We start from the raw sequence: 20,533 nt of genomic DNA, 5'->3' as shown, positions 1-20,533 counted from the left end.
TTACAAAAGGGAAAGGGTATTTCATAAAAGAAATGACCTGAATTATCTGAGGTTTATGCTAGTAACCATTCACTACTTATTTCTACCATTCTGGGAGGACTACAGAACCATAACACATTCCCATACCCACTCCCACCCTTTTAAATGGTGCCAATTTTAAATGCAGCTTAAGACACTGCATTTTTCACTTGCAATACAGTACAGTGTTATTTCCTTTTCCTGCACATGTCCTATACCCAAGTATTGACAACGCCCAGTAATTAACTTCAAAACTGTTGTAGAATTTGCTACAAATTTGGGTCCTTTGATGCTTTCCTGTGTCAATGCCCCCTACCATGGTGTCAATTTTAAACCGTTTTATTTAAAAAACTGTGAGTACTATTCTATAACTATAATTTAAGGATTCTGCCATCTTCCTTATAGGACTGCCATGATGATTAGAGATGACAGAAGAAAAGAATAAGGAATACGACAGGAGTTCAATAAGTGGTTACTACCTCTTTTCTGTTACAGTAAGTGCAACAGATTCTAAAGCTGACAAACTGACAAAGAGTCTGTTATCTTGGTCCAGACACTCCAAAGATGGTTCTACAATCACTAAAAATTGGCTTGCATCTAGTTTCTGAGCTAGATTAGAATTACCAGAATGAGTCTGCAGATGAACATGCACTATCAAAGCAAAAAAAAAAAAGACACTTATAAGTTGTAATGAAAAAAAATTCCTATTCTCGTTTGTTTCTACATTGTAGAAGGTCTAGAGTGTATAATTCCCAAAGATGTCAAATTAAGAAACAGACAGATGCTCTCCAAAGAAAAGACAAATTTTTGATCACTTTAAAATAAAAATCAACATGTGTTGATTCAAAAATTGTTAATTCCACTTTCTGGCCTAGGATAGGTACATGGAAGGACTGCCTATTTGTTTACCTATGTAGTATTTCATTTCAGTGTCATGCTTGTTCATGAGCTCAAGAAGTCGCACTTCTATCTGGGCTTGATTTAGAAAAGCCTTCTTGTTCTTTATTATTTTAATGGCAACCCATTCTTGCTCCACCCGATCATATGCCTTTACAACCTAAAAGAGAAGAAAGTAATTATTTTCATTAATGTCAATAATTTTACAACAGTTTACTTTTTTCCCCAATTATAGATCTACCGAATTCTCATTTCACTGTACATTTTGTAACCATCTTAATTAAGAAAGATCCTTTTTATTCAGTATTTTGGAAAGTTACTCTTTCCTTAAAGTAACTTTAAGTTCATTTTTTTAACTAAATTTGAATTTTTATATCCTTTTAATATTTCTAGATATCCACAGAACGGATAACTTTCTTAACAAAATTAGATTGTTTTCCTTCTTCAGAAATAAAAGTGAGAATATTAACAAGTGCTTTGGCTTTTTTTTTTTTTTTTAACTTTTTTTACTAAAAACTATTTCTTCTTGCTATAAAACAATTCATCCCAATATTCTCTGAATGAGAGAAACTTATTTAAATCTGAAGGATACATATAAAAATTTAAAAGTTCTAAAGCATCTCAGAGAACAAATCACTTTCTAACTTTATATTCTCATACATAAAAACAATGGTTTATAAAAGAATCGATTTATACTAAGAAAAAAATACAAATTACCAGGGAAATTCCACAATATGCTAAAAGTTAGTAAATTCAAAGTCTGGGGATTGAGGTGGAACTCTAAAAGATTCCAATGTGAAGAATGAGAACCAGTGGATTGATCAAAGATGAATGTAGGCTCCAAGATCCAAATTGGTTAAAACTAAATATATTGTAAATGAAATTATAAATCAAATTTGGAAAGGAAAAAACGCTAAATCTGGTTTCACCCAATTCTAAAAGATAATGTTATCTTTTTCATCAGAGGCTATCTTTGTAAACGTGATCAAGTAGTCTGATAACCTTCTACTCACTGAATATACTGACTGCAGCAAGAATGGAATAGTTCAGTATTCAGATTCCTGCCGGTCTCCAGGACAAAGGCCAATCTCAGGGACCCAAGTACTTACTGACTTGACAAATAGTTAACTGGTTAAACTAAAGCAGTGGTTTTCAATACTGAATTACACATTCAAGTTTTTTTAAAATATTAATAATGCCCAGAATTCGGCTCAATTCTGATTTTAACATTAATCCTTTCTTAAAAACTCTTTAAATTTCAGTGATAACCACTGCCTAAAGAAATGGCAGAGTTCAGAATTTGAAAAGTACCGGCAGAGAATTTAGAGAAAGTACTGCTAAGTCAATATGGAAGATATGAATTATTCTGATGAGTCGTGAACATAAACACTACATATCTCTGCCAGAGAAATACCAGCATGAACAAGTCTGAGGTCAAATAGACCTGTATTTTCACAGATTTACTATGCTTACCTGCTCTGAGGAGCTAGTGGATAAGCAAATTGAGGTAAAGGGGAAGAGCAAAATATATGAGCTGAAACACTGAATAACTAGGGACAACTGAGTTTACAGAATAGCTGTGTGGCCACAATTTCATGGTGAATATCACAGAAGTTGGAAAAATGTCCTGTTGAAAGCAACTGCCAGAATGCTGGTGCCCTTTCCAAGGTAGAGGGAGCAATCTCTGCAACTACAGGGAGATTATAGTTTGGGCTAACAGCTGGGCCTCCAGAATGCCTTTGTTTCAGGGCTCTGAGAAAGAAGCAAAAGCTGCTTCTAACAAAACAGAATTACTTGCATGAAGACAGACCCTCAAAACACTGAGAAAGCCCTAACTTAAAAGAAAGAGAGGTTATAAATCCAGGAAAAGGTCCTTCAAATTTTGCTAAAGAGAAGACACACTGTACATGTGTCATCAGGACCTGGTGGAGTCACACTGGAGTTACAGAAGTCTTTGAACATGCTTATTCGTTTTTCTTACATGTATAACAGTTTAGGGTTTTTTAGGTTTACGCCTGTGGCTGCTAATGTCTTACAGTATACGTTTATCCAAGAAATGGGTAGATTTGATAGAATTTTTCCTCTCAGGCTAAAAAGGAGAATATAATTTGCTTTCTCTCAGGTCAGGGCAGAAACAGAGAAGTAAACACATACAGATTCCATAGTTTAAAACACACACATACACACACAATTCAGGAAGTCCTTAATTTAAACTCCCATTCTAGCCTTGTCAGTTAAAGTCAGAAGAAGCTGAATCTCAAGTTAATATCTAACTCACACTGCAAGGACTATACCTTAAAAAAAAACAAACAAACAAAAAAAAAAAACAGAGCACTATGACTCTGCGAGACAAGAGGATTTGCTAGGTTCGAGTGGCCAGGGAAACACAGAGGAGGGGGAATGAGAGCTCTTGAGTCTGGATGCAACTGATCCAAGAGACATGTTTTTAGGGTTTTATGTTCTGTAATGGAGCTTGGTGTTCAGCTAAGGAAGAGAGAGTTGTGGGAGAAGAGGTTAGGAATGAAAAGAAAAACTCAGGTCCCCAGGAACTACCCCAGTCAGAGCACGGGCAGCACCGATGCCTTAAGGACTGAAAGAAGAAGACGCCTTGAAACCTCTCTGGCTGATACAATTAGGAAATGGGTGGGAGAAAAATTCAGAGCACAACCCCAGCCTCCAGAAAAGACAAGGTGCCTGCTGTGACTTGACAATGGTAGTTCTTTTTACCTTGAAGAGATTAAACCAAGTAGAAAGGCAAACTTCTCTAATATACATAATGATCAATCATCCACAGACTATACAAAGCCCAAACAAAAGAGGTTATACTATTAGTTATTTTAAAAATATCTTAGTTATTAAAATTAACCACTTAGTCATTAGTTTTAAAAAAAAAAACAAACACGGTACCCAAAGATATGAAGTTAAAAAAAAAATTACTAATGGAGTTTTTATAATTAATGTAGCTTTCTTGTCCTTCGAGAACTGTGATCATCTAGATACTCAGATATCCATTATTAAAATCTATTTACAAATATTTAAAAAGTGTGCTACTGAGGAAAGGGTGAAACAGTATGATTTACAAATAATTTCTTTCTAATTAATGAAATTCAGCATTTTTCATTAAATTACCTGTCCAAAGGAACCTTTGCCTATCAAGGAGTCAATTTCGTAACGATCCATCCACTTTTCTCCGTTTTTTACAATATAATCATAGTTATCATCATCATAACCATCATTGTAAACCTTCCGCTCCTTCTTATGACTGGAATCGTCTCCCTGACCCTGTTGGTGTCTCCGCTTCTTTTTTGCATAGTAAACCTGAAATGAAAATATATAGTGTTAACTGCATGATTTAAGTCATCATGGGGGAATCTGTGTAAAGTACATATATGAGACAAATCTATCAGGAAATTGATGAATTTTTATTCTTTATAACATACAAAAGAAAGAAAGGATTTCCTGCAGTTGACATTTGAGTTAGAATAATACTGATATAACCAATGGAAAAATGTATACAGTGAAATTTACTGTATAGTTGGGCTGCTGGTACACATTATAAATAGGATATGTTAAATGACTAGTCCAAAGTATCCTATTCAAGAAGAATAAACATTTCTTTACTAAATTAGAGTAAAACTTACATACAATGAGATGGCACAGATCTTAAAAATACAGTATGAGAAATTTTGACAAATACATACACTAGTATAATCAACAAATGCCAAATGAAATAAACTGTTTTATCTCCTTCAAGTTCAAATCCCCTTATATGCCCTTTCCGGTCGATGCCAACTTTATATTTTATGTTAAGGCAAGCAGACTTTAAAAATGGAGGTTTAAATGCAGATGAAGTGATGTTTTACTAAAACTGCCCAGTTTTTAATCTGAAGATTATCCAATGATTAATAAAAACAGCCACCTCATTCAACCCTCACTCCCCACTAAAGGCCCTAAACATAAAGTTAATCACAGGTTGAGTCATTTTTATTAGTACCTGTTTATCTTATAGTTTCCAAAGGCTGGTAAAAAAAATAATAAGATAAACTAGGTAACAGTCCAAGTAATTGGTAACTAACTTTGAAGAAATTATAAATTGCATTCCATAGAATAATAGATGAAAAATTCTAGTTTACAAGGTGACATTTAAAAACAAGCTACTATTAACAACAGTTAAACTATAATTTTGTTAACAACATTTATCAGACAGAAACAAACTGGCCATCAATACACTGTTAGAAACAATTTATGAGATAATCATAAACTAGTATAATCCAGACTTTACAATACATAAACATTTACAAAAATCTAAGAAATGTTCCTCATTGAGTTAATTCTAAGTTTATCTGATCACACTGCCATAGTAATATAATAATATTGGCAATGAACAGAATCACACTGCTACAAAATTTGCACACCCAAGAATACAAGTATTTATAATTAAGAGGCTCTAAAATGGGAAGGGCACAAGTCTTGGCTTGTGCTCCCAATGAAAGAGGAAGGAAAGCATGGGTTCTTATACTCTTCTCCAGAAAAGATCACTTAATAATTGATCACAGAGCTAGAATTGAGACCAGAAGCAAACAGTGATCCAGCCAAAAAAGTTTCAACATGCCAGAAAAATAATTTTAGTGGCAAAAAGTCAAGTTGTAAGACAAGTAATTCAAAGTACTGCTTAATGCTATTTATTTCTGTCAAGAAAAGCTTTTGGTTGTCTTACGACAACAAAATCACAGAGATATAAACAGATCAAATAAAGTACACCAAATGCCTGTTAACTGGGCGGTTAAATCTCTCTTAGAGCTTCCCAATATCCAGAGCAAAAGTAGAAACAGAAACATCAAAATTTAAGCAAAAGTCAAATATATACATATTTTTATATAATCATTTCTTGTTTTGGGGAAGAGTTATTATAGAATAACTCAAAATATTAAATACAACTTTGAAAAAGGAAATGATCCATGACTTTGCCATTTGCAGTCCTTGTTACTATCTTTCCTTTTACATAACTGTAGTTAATACTATCTATAAATCATTTCCTAATTGTTCTTCATAAAAATTGTAACATGACCATCACTGGAAATAAAACAAGTTTAGGGTATTTAAGCAAGCACAAAATAACTCTCTTTCCTTGATCTACTGTAAGATAGATGCTAATGTAACAAATCAATGGTCTTACCTCATTAATATGCTTATATGTTTTGATCAAGTCAACAGAAAGTTTTCTCAGGGGAGCAGTAGCTGGATCACGGAAGGTTTGGGGCATCCGCCTCTGTAACATGACAATATCAGGCATCACCTTAAATAGAAAAGACTAGTACTTTAACTATACTGCACTGGTGTAATTCCCTCTCCTGTAACCTGTATATCTGTTTTCAAAAAGATATCTACATTAGAAAATTACACATTCTCTCTCAAAGTTCTCTCTTTCATCTGGAATCCAATGAAGACAACCACTGGAACAAAGAAATTAAATAGAAGATAAATGCCCAGTTGCCCAAGGTTTGGAACATGATCCCCACACTTAAATGATCAATTACAGACATACCCCTGTTATCCAGGAGACACACGATTCTGCTCAAAAGCGCTTCCCTAAAACAATGAGGCTAAAGAAAAATTTCTTCAGATTTATTCCTAAAATGAGCTGGTTTATAACAGGCTGACAAAGACAAACCCAACCACTGGAGGCAACCTGCAACTTCCAAGATAGGATTTCAAGACCCAGTTGGTACCAAAAAGAGCTGGTTGCAAAGCCCCACTGCCTCCCCCTGCTGGGAGAGCCGCACAAGTGCAGCTCTAACCACCAGGCCCTCTCCTCTGACAAGGACCTGCTGCAGAGCAAGGCTCCCTTCACTCATTTCTTTAACACACTGAAATAAAACATGTCGTCCACAGTAGCACTTCCAACCTTACCCTTTCCCCCTCACCAATCTTAAACCATGGCTCCCTTCAGCATTCTCTAGGTTATGAGAAGTTCAACTCTGAGTTTCCTGCTAAACATTTTCATGGAATCAATGACAGGAGCAGGAACCGCCCCCCCCCACACACACACACACATATCCACGAGTGCGGCGACTTGCACCAGTGCTAGGGACTGCTCGTCAAGCACCACTCTTCCACCAGGTCTTCCACAGAGCTTCTAGCACTCAACAGATCCTCAAAGTCCAATGGTCACATCAAGGGACCTACAGTCATTACCACTAGCTCATCCTTGTGTTCCTGGCTTAGCTCTTATACACATTTATGCCAGTGAAATTTATTGAGTCAGAAGCCCCAACAAAGCCCCTCTCAAAGGACATATGAGTTAATCTGAGGGGCAACAGAAAATACATCATACCAAGGCCTCGCAGAAACATCTGGAGTGGTGGCGTACCTGTTCACCTAATCTATGCTAATAAAAAGAAGGGAAGGTTGTAACTATAGGTACGACAAAACATTATCCCCATCCCTGTGGTCTGAAAACGCGGAGCTGTTATAGCATATACTGAGGTGCACTTTCTCATAAACCAATATTAACATTAATTTCCTCTGTAGGTATGATATTCAAACTCTCGAAGTTACTGTTGTCCAGATGGTAAAAATTCGCTGAATCACTGAATTAATAATTTCTCTTCTTAAGACCCTCTCCCTTCTTAAGTTTCAAATAAGGTACAGGGGGATCTCAGTGATTAATAACTATTTGTCTGAAGCGATCATCAGAATTAAGAAGTTCTGAATTAATTTTCCAAACATAGATTGTTTTTTGAAAATATAAACAGTAGTGGTTGGGCACATAGCTACATCCATGGCACAGTACTTGCCAAGCATACAAGGTTCTGGGTTCAATTCCCAGCACTGGGGGGAAAAAATACACACACACACAAATGTGCATACAGTAGATAAAACTAAATTCGCAGAATAACATTCCTTGGGGGCTTAATTTATTGAACAGACTATCAGTAATAAGCATGTCAATTCCTTTTATGTGAATGAATGCTAAAAATATTAACAAAAGAAGTTCTCACGAACATAATTTTTGAATAAGTGTGCAGTTTTTTTTTCATGAAGGTTAATCAACAAACCACTTCTTGAACTGCTAGGCTGCAGCCTTAATGTGAAATTTCAGAAAGGATAAATCAGTGAATGCTTCATTACCAGTAAAATAAACACTAGCAAGAAGTATACTATTCATAAAGCAAACTAAATAACTTGATAGTAAAATAACAGTAACAGTATTTACAAAATACCATTTTAACATGCATATTTTTACATCTGATATAATCTTCTCAACAATCTCACGGGAGTAAATGCTATTGCCATGACCATTTTACGAATTAGAAACTTGAGAACACCACATTAAATAACTTAAGGACAAAAAGCCAGTAAAGAATATAGCTAGGGGAAGGGGGAAAAAAAAAGGAATATAGGCAGGAAGCTGGGTGTGGAGTAGCACCTGTAATCCCAGGCTAAGGCAGGAGGATCACAGGTTCGAGGCTAGAATCAGCACCACTTCAGCAAGACCCTTAACAACTTTGCAAGATTCTATCTCAAAATAGAAAATAAAAACAAAGGACGCAAGATGTAGCACCGTGGTAAAGTGCCCCTTGGTTCAATCCCCAGTGTCAGCAGTAATCAGCAGCAGTAGCAGCACTAGTACTGCAAAGTTGAGAGCTGAGGGGTCTGTATGTAATCCTGGGCTCTTAACACCAGTAGTGAGCCAGGAGCTTCCTCTATCGATTTTAGGCATCTTTAATACCCTTTTGGCTGAGTCATTTTTAGGTTATTTTTGGGGAAAATAATTGTGCATGCATAAAATAATCATGAGCAATTATTAAAATTAATTATGTACAAAAAAACTGAATGTCTTTAAGTTTTTAACTTGCCCATTTACAATTCCACTGGTTATTTCAAACATGTGAAAACAGAATTAGTAACCACATCCAGGAATAATTATGCTCACTCAAAACACCAAAATTGGTCGTCAATCAATAAAAACTTTGAAAGTACAGTACAATCCAAGTAACACAGGAGGCTCAGAAAAAAGGAACTCAAGTTTGAGTCCAACCTAGTCAACAAAGGATAGGGAGAACCCCTCTCAAGGGAATTAATAAGAAAAAGGAAAAAAGAACATATAGTACATACATGAAGTCAAACACAAGACTATGAGCTATGTGTGTGTGGTGTGTGCTTCACAGAATATCAATAACCTTTAACCACTAGTCAAACGTTGCCCACAAGGCCAAGTCAACAACCTGGTTCTTAGTACCTTACTTTTCTTACCTACTTCTGGCAATAAAAGTTACTGTTGCATGAGCACTTATATATATAAAACAGAAGTTTCCTGTCCGCCCCACCAACCCCCACAATTGAGCCTCAGACTAAAGCATATAATTCAGTGCTTCAAACAGAACCTTGTACAGAGGTGCTCCAAATATATGAGAAGGACACATTGATTTTTACTAAGTAAAAATCCTTTTCTGTCATTGCAATTTCACTTTAGTTAACCAAATTTTCTATTCTGCCATTAAGTACAAATGCAGAATCAGAAAATAACTTTTCCAGACATCTCGTTGCACAGGTATACTAAGCCCTAAAGCCAGCCCTGCACATGTGATGCTTTCTCTAACATCCTGCCTCTCCCCTACACGATACCAAGAGAATGGAGAGAAATGCAGCCAGTGCTCCTCCCTACTTCCATAGCTGGAAGCAAGGCAATGGTGTTCAGAGCACCCAACAGATTGCCTGGCTGCATGTGCTGCCCCTTCTGAAAGGGAAGCATCCTGCAGAAATCAAAGTAGGTGAAATGTCATCCTGCTGCCTCAGTTATTTGGCTCTGGGAGCTGGAAACATCACAACCCCAATGCTCCCATCCTTTGCCCTTCCCCTTCATACAGATCACACAGCAAAAGGAGTACTGCATCTCCTGCTTAGACTAATTCTTCACTATTTTTTTTCCTGAAAAGATTCTATAGTTAAAATCTAGGACTTTATTCAAAAATTGTTTACTAGTTTAACAATACCTATATTATTTATATTTACCTCATATTTTCATATGCAATGAGGAACTGCAAACAGTACGTTCTGCCTTTCTACTATTTTGAGAACTGTTAATATGGCTAAAATAGTACATGTCACAAATATCAGGGTACCTGGAGAGTCTAAGAACAATGAAAGGTACTGTGAAAATCCCAATAGTCCTAACAGACTCTAATACAGTCAACCATACTCTTCTACACCTACTTCTACACTATATCTCATCTCCTAAATCCATCTTTGAATAAAAACATTTTACACTTGTCCAAAACAAGCTCAAAAGAAAAAAATATATGCATCTTAGCAATGCTCTTCATTCTAATATTCAGATGAGATATTTATTCATCATTATTAGAGAGGTGTGCCTATATATAAGGAAAAGATTAACTAGTAGAAACAAAAATCTTAAAAGCTAGTTCATACCAATGTATTATTTTTACATCAAGTCTTATTTAAAAGACACTGACAGAATGATAAACAGTGGAAACCACATAATAAAGTTGTAGAAGTTTACAGCTAGAAGGCATGTCAAGAGATACCATCTAAGATTCCAATTTTACAGTCAAGAAACAGATACCACTTGTCTATGTGACCTAACTCAAGTCACAAATCCCAGGCCAAGGCCTTGAGCCCACATCAGTGTCTTGTGCGAGATGCCACAACAACACAGCATTTCAGTTCTAAGATAGATATCTTCTAATATGACTGCCTCATTAGGTTCAGAAATTTCTAGACTCTGATGTAGTCTGTAAAAATAATAAAATAATTAAAAAAAAAAAAAAAGGAATTTCTAGACTCTGGCACAAACATCTGGCCAAGTATAATTACTTAAAAAGACAGTCTTTTATATCTTATGAATCTTTTAAAAAACACTTACAATTTAAAACATAAAACCTGAAGTAAAATATCTATTTTAAATTATCTGAAGACAAACAAGATGATAGCTGCATATTAAAAATAGGTACTTTGCTAATAACTAAATTACTTAATAAAATAGTATGTCCGTAAAAATACTTAATAGGAATTTTTTTTTCTAGCCCTCCATAGATTGCAGGTATTAGATGTGAAAGAGCACTATATCTAAAAAGAAAGAAACCAGGGCTGGACCCAGGAATCTACTATTAATACACCTGAAGAAGTCACAAATTAGGGCTTAGTCTCATTAGTTAGAAAACAGATTAAAAACAGCACCTGCTTGATAGGCTGCTTTTCAACAAACAAGAAAAATTCTCAAAACATACTCTGTTTGTTTCTTCAAAGTACAATAATACAAATGGACCATCTTGCTATGATTATTTATTGGAGTTTCACAGTTATTACTCCTTTACACAACTGTGAACACTTTCTAAACTTGAACATTGCAATGAAGTGGTCCAATTCTCAAACATGAAACTGAACTTCTCAATCGATTCAATGCATAAAATGAATCCTTAAGTCTTGCCACAATTCAACTTATTAACTACTCAATCATAAATGCTATTCACTCGTTTGTATTTTATAAATGTAATGCCAGCTAACTGCACACAAAATCTTACTATAATATATATAGGCACACCTCTCTAATAATGATGAATGAATATCTCATCTAAATATTAGAATGAAGAGCATTGCTAAGATGCATATATTTTTTTCTTTTGAATTTTGCTTTTATTTTTACAAATGTGTATTAAAGTAGTTTACAGAACAAGCTCCCTAACTTTGCTGTAATGGAAATCTTGCTTTTCTGCCACTTTTTTTTTTTTTAACTTAGCTCACTTTCCAAAAGCTTAATTTTGTCTAAGATTCTTTAGAAATAACATCCCTCTCTATTCCAGAACAAGAAAGTGGCTATATTTCTGGGTATCTTTTAACTAATTGAAATAAAAATTTTTAAAAAAATTAATGAACTTTAAAAACAAACTTCTTAACATCAAATTTTGTCAATTCAGATTTCCATGTAAATATAAAACTGAAAATCAGTAATTACCTACTTAATATTCTAACACTTCTCAGGAATAAAGTGCAACTTCAACATCATTCCTGATTCTTGATGAGCTTACCTGGTTAGTTAGAGGTTGCTGAATCTGCTCAGAATATGATAAGGCAGAAACCTGTTGGTCACTTATGTTTGGCTGGCGACGGTCACTGTACTGATGTGAATGGGGCATCTGTCCAGCCATCTGAAGGCCAGCAGCATGGAATGAAAATGACGGTGCGAGCCGAACAGATGAGGGTTTGCATGCTGAAGTCTCTCCTCCTGTAACAAAGTGAGTGAGTTTAAGAGAAATACTCACATCCTGATGTATCATTTGACATATCTGAAAGTTCTTTAAATAAGGACCACAGAACGTTCAATAACATTAAAAATCTTTATAACTACAACCACATATATGACACTTGACAATTATGTTAAATAAAAACTATAGATTAAAATGAGTGTAAATCTATAATGAGAACACCTTAAGAAAAGCTTTATATAAAGCAATTGTAATAACCTTTAAAACTTACTGTCACATGAGATTTTCATCAGTTGAGAACCATAAGTTACAAACTAAAATCTTGAGAGAGGCCAAGCCAATGGATAGCTACTCACAAACTAACTCAAAGCAACACTGCTGAGATGCGGCTTTGCGCCTGCCTGGTATATGGCAAACAGTATCCCTGAAATCCCCAACACAGGTGAAAGTTCTGTCCTAATGGTGCTCTCCAAAGACACAGGTAATCAAAGACTGAACAAACAGGGAAACAAATTCCTTCCAACACAGTCCTGAGAGAACCTATACCTGGCAAGCTCACCATAGAACAATCAATAATCATCCCACAGGTAAATAAGGACCATGATATCCATGGTAGATATGGAATATTAATATTAATATTTGTGGTCCACACAAGTATTGGCTAAGGGGAAAGGTGAGGGGGAGGGGGAGAGGAGGAGGAGGAAAAAAGATAAAGAAGGGTAAGAAAAATAAAAACTTTTCTTCTTATGTCCAACCAAACGTGTAAATCAAAGGACTGAAGCCAAAATCAAGGCAAAAAAACCCTGGACAACAAACTCCAGACCCAAAATACTCTTCTTCCTCCATGAACCAGACCATACTGCCCAGCACCAGAATACTTTTGCTTTTCTGAAGTCTACTATTTTAGAGACATTTAACAGCGTCAGCCCAACCAGGAAGAGCAGAGACCCTCGGTCAGGTTGTGGGGTTTGAAATTCTGGCTCCACTATTCACCAGTGGTATGACCTTGTGCACTTAATTTCCTGATAATAATAATATCTACCTGGAAAGGTTGTTGTGAAGGTTAAGTACAGCTCTGTTAATTCATAAATGACCAATATTATCTGCAACTACCATATAGAAAAGTACACTAAATATACTGTAATGTACACTAAGGATGACAGACACAGTGCCTCCTTTTCTGCAGTATAGGTTCTCTACTTGAATGCTGCTGCACAGACTCTGCCATACTGCAGAGAACAAAGCCCAATTCCCCCAAAACTTAAAGTTTTGTTTCTATTTTCTACTATACCTAATAACATCACTTTCTACCTGATCAAAATCAAAACTCTGAGAATATTGTTTTTTATCCTCCTTAGCCCACCCTCAAGCAAACAGTCACTCAATCATGCCGATTCCATTGCCTACATAACACTCAAAAACCTCTCCTTTTCACTTCCATTACCACATATCTCACTTAAGATTACCAACAGATTTCCTAGCAGCTTGTTGTATCTTGCTCTGCCCCTATGCAACTCTGTATTTCTTTAAAAATGGCTGGAATGATTTGAAATCCAAGTTTCAAGTCCTCCATCCCTACTTAATTTGAATTATCGCCTGCCCTTGGCACTGCTTTCAGATCTTCAGCTTCAATGTCTCTCCCCATTATAGCATATCTTTAACTGACCCATGCTACTTGATTAGGTAAAAGCATTTGAACCAACACTAAGAGATCAGATAAGTTTCCTTAAAATTTCATTTTTCATAATGAAAAATACACTCAATTAATTCAGCTATGTGAGGCAACTTTGTTCCATTTCAAAAAAATAACCTAGGAATTTTTCCTAAGAAAATAACTGATAGTGTGTACAAAAATGATAAACATATTTGTTTCTAACAGCAAAAACAAAGCAACAAAAAAAGAAAATCTAATTGTAAAATAGTGTACGTGGGGAGCTTTAAATCTGTATGTTAAAAACAAAAAGCAGATGAGAAATATAAGTAAATATATACTAAAAATCTGAGGTCCTAAACAGAGAGCTCTTAAAAACAGTAAAAAGATTAAGGTTGTGTGGCAAAGTACTTAACCACTCTAGATCTTAGTTTTCCTATTTATAAAGGAGATATTACTATACCAACCCAATTCTTCATTAGGAAGTTTAACTGAGATAGCACAAATAAGCAGGAAGAATGAAACCTGACACTTAAGCACTTTTAAAAATGTTAATTCCTGTTTCTATTATCAATGTCAGCATTGTTTACTGTATCTAAACTTATTTATTAAAAGCTTATAAGAAAGAATACAAAAATCATTAACTTAAAGCTTAAACAAGTATGATGAAATAACTGTTGGTATGACGGTGGGGAGGGAATGGCTAGCATCCAGAAACCCACCAGACCATTGTGTCCCTTTCCAATGAGTCCCTCCTTTTCCCCAAAAGTTACTACAATCTTGACCTCCAAAACCAGATTTGCTTTAATTTTAAATAAAAGAATTTAAATACTTAAATGTTATACCTACAAGGTATAGTTTGGCTACTATCATTGCTTTATAATATATATATAAACATGATTTACTTGTTCGTTCATTTTTTTTTTTCGGGGGGTGTGGGGTGTGTACTGGGGATGGAACCCAAGAGCGCTTAACCATTGAGCTACAACCCCAGGCCTTTTTAGTTTTGATTTTGAAACAGGGTCTCATTAAGTTGCTCAGGGTCTTAGTAAATCCTGACACTGGTTTTAACTCACAATGCTCTTGCCTCACCTTCCAAGGTGCTGGGATTAGAGGTGTATGCCACAGTGCGTGGCTATCCATTCTACTTTTGAATAACATCTGGATTATTTCCACTTCAAGACAGTAAGTATTGCCAGTAAAAAAAAATAACTGATACACATTTATACAAAGGTGTTCTGCTGTCATTCCAGTTTTTTTCACTTTCTTTGATGAATCCATTTTTCCACTAGCAGTCTATGAAAATTCCCAGAGTCCCATCGCTATTACGTTGAATCATCAGTTTTTGTAATTTCCGCCATTATGATAGGTATATAGTGAAATTTCACTGTGGTTTTCATTTGTATTTTCCTAGTAACAATGGGCATCTGTTCATGAATACTGGCCACTTGGACACTACTTCTCTGCAGTTTTTCCATTTTTTCTATCAAAATGCATTCTTTTTCTTAAAGTTGGAGGAGGTTTTTTGTTTTGTTTTGTTTTTAAGCAATAGTCTAGACTGGAGCACCTGATTGCATACTTGGTTTGCCCTGTCATGCGCTTAATGATGTTCTTTAATGAACAGAAGTTCTTCATTTTTTTTTTCAACTTTTGCTTTGGTTGGTACTCTGGTGTCTGTTCATGAAATTTTTTTCCTTATACCAAAGTCATGAAGAAATTCCACATATCTTCTAGAATTTGGGTTTTACCTTTCATGTCTAGATGGGCAATCTACTCCCCCCAATAGATACCCAACTGATTTAGAACCAATTATTAAAAAAGGTTAACATTCTCCACTACTCTGCAACACCACTTTATCACAAATCATGTACCCACGTATGTGTAGGTGCAGATCTGTTTCTTGATTCTGTATTCAGTTCTACTGGTAAAGACACTCTTAGACCTACCTCTTTGTTCAAGAACCACTGTCTAAATCACAATAGTTTTAGAAGTTTTAATATCCAAGAGAATTTTTTTGTTCTTCAAGTATGTTTTGGCTCTTTTTAGCCATATAAGGTTCAGAATCAACTCATCAAATCTGCCAAAACAAACTCACACTGGACATCTGGTTGGAACTGCACTTGCCTATAGAACAGTGCTGCCCAACAGAACTGTCCGCAATGCTGAATTTATCTGCACTATTAATGTAGCTACTAGCCATATGTGGCTACTAAACACTTGAAAAGTCTTAGTTTTTCTTTCCCATTTTTTATTCTTTCCCTTGCCTTATTCCACTTGCTGAGACTTCCAGTATAATGGTGATTACAGAATCCACAAGTTTCACATCTTAGTTCCTATCTGAGGAAGAAAGCTTTCAAAATTTCCCGGTACAATGATCAGATTAATGACATTTCCTTCTACTCCTAGTTTTCCAAGACCTTTTTTTCTCATGAATGGCTACTGAATCTTATTAAATCCCTTTCCTGCACCTATTGAAATGACAAGGCTTTTCAGATTTACTCTGTTAAAGTGATAACACTGGTCTGCATCTTAAACTTTGCAGTCCTGGGTTGCACTTTGGTCATGATTGTATGTTGGTGGTAGATTCACTGGTAAGTCTCTCTGAATCTTGAGTTTTCTTTGTGAGCAGGATTTCCCCCCTTCACCTCATGATTGGCTAGGAAGGCTTTCTCTTTGTCATCAGCTTCACCAAAGCTTCACTAATTTTATGAAGTATTCTCTCTTTAAATGTGTTTTATATTCCTGTTTTATATTCCAAGAGAGATCTATTAAAAATCTCCCATTTAGCTGGGCCTGGTAGCTCACATCTGTAATCCCAGCAACTTGGGAGGCTGAGGCAGGAGGACAGCAATTTCAAAGCCAGCCTCAGCAACTTAAAATAATTCATCCCCAAAAGGGGGGTGGGGGCAGGGGTGCCAGGTGCGGTGGCGCACACCTGTCATTCCAGTGGCTAGAGATACTGAGGCAGGAGGATGGCGAGTTCAAAGCCAGCCTCAGAAAATTAGTGAGGCCCTAAAAACTCAGCAAGGCTCTGTCTCTAAATACAAAATTAAAAAGGGCTGGGGGTGTGGCTCAGCGGTTAAGCACCCCTGAGTTTAATCCCAGGAAACAAAAAAAAAAGGCAGGAGTAATTTCAAGAAAAAATAAAATCCCACTTAAGATATGGCACTGGATCATACCAAACTTAAAAGATGTAAAACCTTCCAGATAAATAAAAATCTTTTATTATTATAAACTGCCATCTTTATTTCCAGTAATGCCTGTCATCTTGTCTAATATTAATATGCATACACCAAGTTTCATCTTAAATTTTTGCATGTCTTTTGTCCATCTTTTTACTTTCAACTTATTTCTTTATAGTCTAATTTACCTCCTGTAAACAGTATATATGTGGGTTACATACCAATACTAACAACCTTTCTATTTGTTCCAACTTTTTTTTAAACCCCCGCTCCATTTCTTCAGACTTTGTGCCAACTATTTTATGCTCCTTCCTGATTTTACACTGGACTGAATTTCTTACATAGAGACACAGGTTTTTGTTTTGTACAATTTAGTATATGCATCCTTAATTCACTGAACACTACTCCCTCGTCTACTATTATTGATGTTTAACGGTCTCTCTCACATGTATGTGTATAAATATAATATGTATGTCTGTACATATTTATTCATGAGACACCCAATTAACCATTCATTATGAATGGAATTAGACACAAGGACATACCTGGAAGGACACATGGATAATTTTGTGACACTCAGAGAGCTATCAAAGAATTACAAAAGAAAAAAAATAGATGGCACCTTGATTATTGTTGCTGTAACACTCTCCGAAAATACTTCTTTTTCTGAATCTAGTCAGTCAATAATGAGCATTAAATTCAACCAGTACACCGTGAAGGGCTACACTGGCATGTCTTGTGGGAGTAACTACGCCACTGAAGATCTCAAACAGCACTTCTCAAACTTCAGTGTGTTCACAAATTGTGTTAAAAGGCTAGGCTCTGATTCAGTAGATCTAGGGTAAGTCTTGAGAGTCTACACTTCAACAACTCACAAGTTGATGCCAATGCTGCTTTAAATAGCATCTGAAAGACAATTGTTCGCTTTTTTAAAAAGGTTATTCTCTAATGCCAGCAGCATATAATGCAAACATAATTTATATTTTGAATATAGAATACAATAGAGCCCCCCCCCGCATAGATTTATTTAGTTGAATTTGTGTGTGTGTGTGTGTGTGTGTGTGTGTGTGTGTGTGTTTTTAAACCAATACACATTCCCATGCATAAGAATGGTATGTTATGGTGTGGGATGCAGCTCGGTGGCAAAGCATCTGCCTCACATTTGCAATGCTCTGGGTTCTAGACCCCCAGCTTCAAAAACTGAGACAAAAAAAACCCACCCAAGAATGCCATGCTAGGTGACAAAGAATCTATTGTTCTTACTTAAATTTGCTGTGGATAATCTGTGAATGTGGAACAAGAAATAACTATGTTTTTCACTCCTAGGACTTTTTTAGTCATTTACTCTACCATCCATCATAACTTGTTAGTAATACAAGTTATTCAGTGAAATGCAAGAGCAATAGGCCCCTTGTACCAGGGTGGGAGCAGTAACCACAGCATGTGTACCTGTTTGTTTGCCACATATGCACTGTCTCCTTAGCATAATTAATTCAGACATAATCTAAATTCAATTCTTCCTAAGATGCCAAACAATATGTACAGTATCCACTCATTCTTTTCTTTCCTGTGGTAATATTCCAAGAGGAAAAACTAATAGGCACTTCCTGTCGCCCAGATTTTATAATTAAGCAAGTCACCATATTTAAATTTTTCCTAAGTGTCTACTTTCTCTTTTAAATTCAATTAAGGGAAATTTTTCAGTTCATCCTATGAAAGAGATGACAAGAATAAAGTAATAAGATGAACCATATGCAATTGCTAATATTTGGCTGTATCTGGGTTGCAAAATGACAATTTCATATGGTTTAATCTGATATCCACCATATTATATCTAATCTTTATTCACCCAAATAATTGGACTTTAGTATTCTAGCTAAGAATGTATCACAATACAAGCTGTTAACATAAAATATTTACATGATAAACCTATAGTATTTAATTCAAAACTATTTTTAAAATCATTATTCAGGGCTGGGGAGATAGCTCAGCTGGTAAACCCTGAGTTCAATCCCCAGTACCGCAAAAAAAAAAAAAAAATCATTATTCAGAGTTCAATTCTAAATACTTTTTGGATCACTATCAAGTAGTATAAAAGGCAGGTTGTAGAGAAGTGTGTATGGGGTGACCTACTTGTTATTTTATATATCCTTCTGAAAAGATCACTTTTTACCTTAACAGCATGTTTAACTTCTTTACAAATTCATTAAAAATTTCTTAACTACTTAAAAAATAAGGCAGTTTTTTCGGTCTAGTCAAGGTATTAGTTCTAGCAAGAGACTACTAGAGACCATAGTACCATTTAAGAGCAGCACTGACTATATGGAAAAAAACATTTCATGAACAGCTCTATGAGACTGGGACATGATAAAACTCAAAAATAGCCACTAAGGAAACTTCAAATAAGAAAAGCATGGGAGAAAACCCTGAGTAAAAACAACAAGCCATTAAATCTCTGATAAAAAGACTTGTAAGAGACTGTAATCTGAATATATATTATTTAGCCATCTTGAATTATTATTAATGTGTTGACAGGGACACTATTCCTTAATAATATTAATCCATATCCAATTTTAAAGGAAAGAGTTAAACAAAAGATTTTAAAAAACAAAAAATACATGAAAATAATTCAAGTTAATTAAAATTATAGTACCTAAATATGGAAACTCTTATGAGGCTGAGGTTCTAAAACAGAATCCCCTAAGAAACAAAGGAAGCAACCAAGTTTATGTGGCAAGTCAACTGCAAGACCCTCATCAAAATGAAGGATAAAAAATATTAAAGAAATAACCAGCTGTACTACATAAGGTATGGATTAAGGAGGTGATTGCATTTCATCCCATGAGTAAGTGGGCTTTACCACTAGCACTAATAACAGTTCCTGACACATGACCTGCATTCAATAAATATTTGTTCAATGAAAGAATGAACTGAATCCATCAGGAAATTTTTACTATGAAGAAACACTTGAGAAAGGGAAGGGGGAGAAACTGAAAGCAGTAAGAATGAACAAAGTATTTTTTAAATGGTGAACTCATGAGTTAGATATAAAGAACAGCCTTATCATAGCACAGGCTAGGGCTGTATTGATCAACAGTCAATTTCTGTTGCTCATTTTGATAATGCCAAGCACACAGCACAATGCCTGGCTCCAAAGTTAGTGTTAAATAAATAGATATTAAAAATAAACTGTGCAATAACTGTCACTTTGCAGAGTCTAAAGTGAGTGAGCTAATGACAAGATGAATGAAATTACTTATTGCCCTCTAGTGGCCAATATATGTCACTACAGAACTCATACAGCTACCCTCCCACACACATAAAATATCTTAACCTACTACCAGAACAGAATATTCAATTATGTACACACACGATGAAATGGTTCATGTAAAGACCTAAATAAAGGAGTAGGTTTTTTAAAAATATGAAACATTAGTTATATCAGTATACTGAATAGTTAACAACAATAAGATGTGGATAAAACCAAGGATCTTAAAAAGCATGTAATACTGGCTTTCACTGACAACTTGAGAGTCTCTGGTACCAGCCTACTTCATTCA

The 20,533-nt window shown here is 35.4% G+C and overlaps 1 protein-coding gene across 5 annotated transcripts in view; it reads right to left on the bottom strand.

Annotated features, from left to right (window-relative positions):
* Positions 1-20,533, bottom strand: part of Dyrk1a (dual specificity tyrosine phosphorylation regulated kinase 1A) — a 139,090-nt gene that overhangs the window by 27,121 nt on the left and 91,436 nt on the right. For 4 of the 5 annotated variants that reach the window (XM_047563651.1, XM_047563649.1, XM_047563648.1 and 1 more), the window contains 4 exons: positions 11,964-12,160; positions 6,092-6,211; positions 4,045-4,233; positions 928-1,075 (listed from right to left, as the gene is read on the bottom strand). In XM_047563651.1, coding sequence (XP_047419607.1) covers positions 928-1,075; positions 4,045-4,233; positions 6,092-6,211; positions 11,964-12,160 — 654 coding nt within the window. The remainder of the gene's footprint in view (positions 1-927; positions 1,076-4,044; positions 4,234-6,091; positions 6,212-11,963; positions 12,161-20,533) is intronic. The other variant, XM_047563652.1, reaches the window with a different exon arrangement.

The sequence above is a fragment of the Sciurus carolinensis genome, chromosome 9, assembly GCF_902686445.1.
Source record: "Sciurus carolinensis chromosome 9, mSciCar1.2, whole genome shotgun sequence".
Lineage (NCBI taxonomy): Eukaryota > Metazoa > Chordata > Mammalia > Rodentia > Sciuridae > Sciurus > Sciurus carolinensis.
This window is presented reverse-complemented; position numbering and strand designations above follow the sequence as displayed.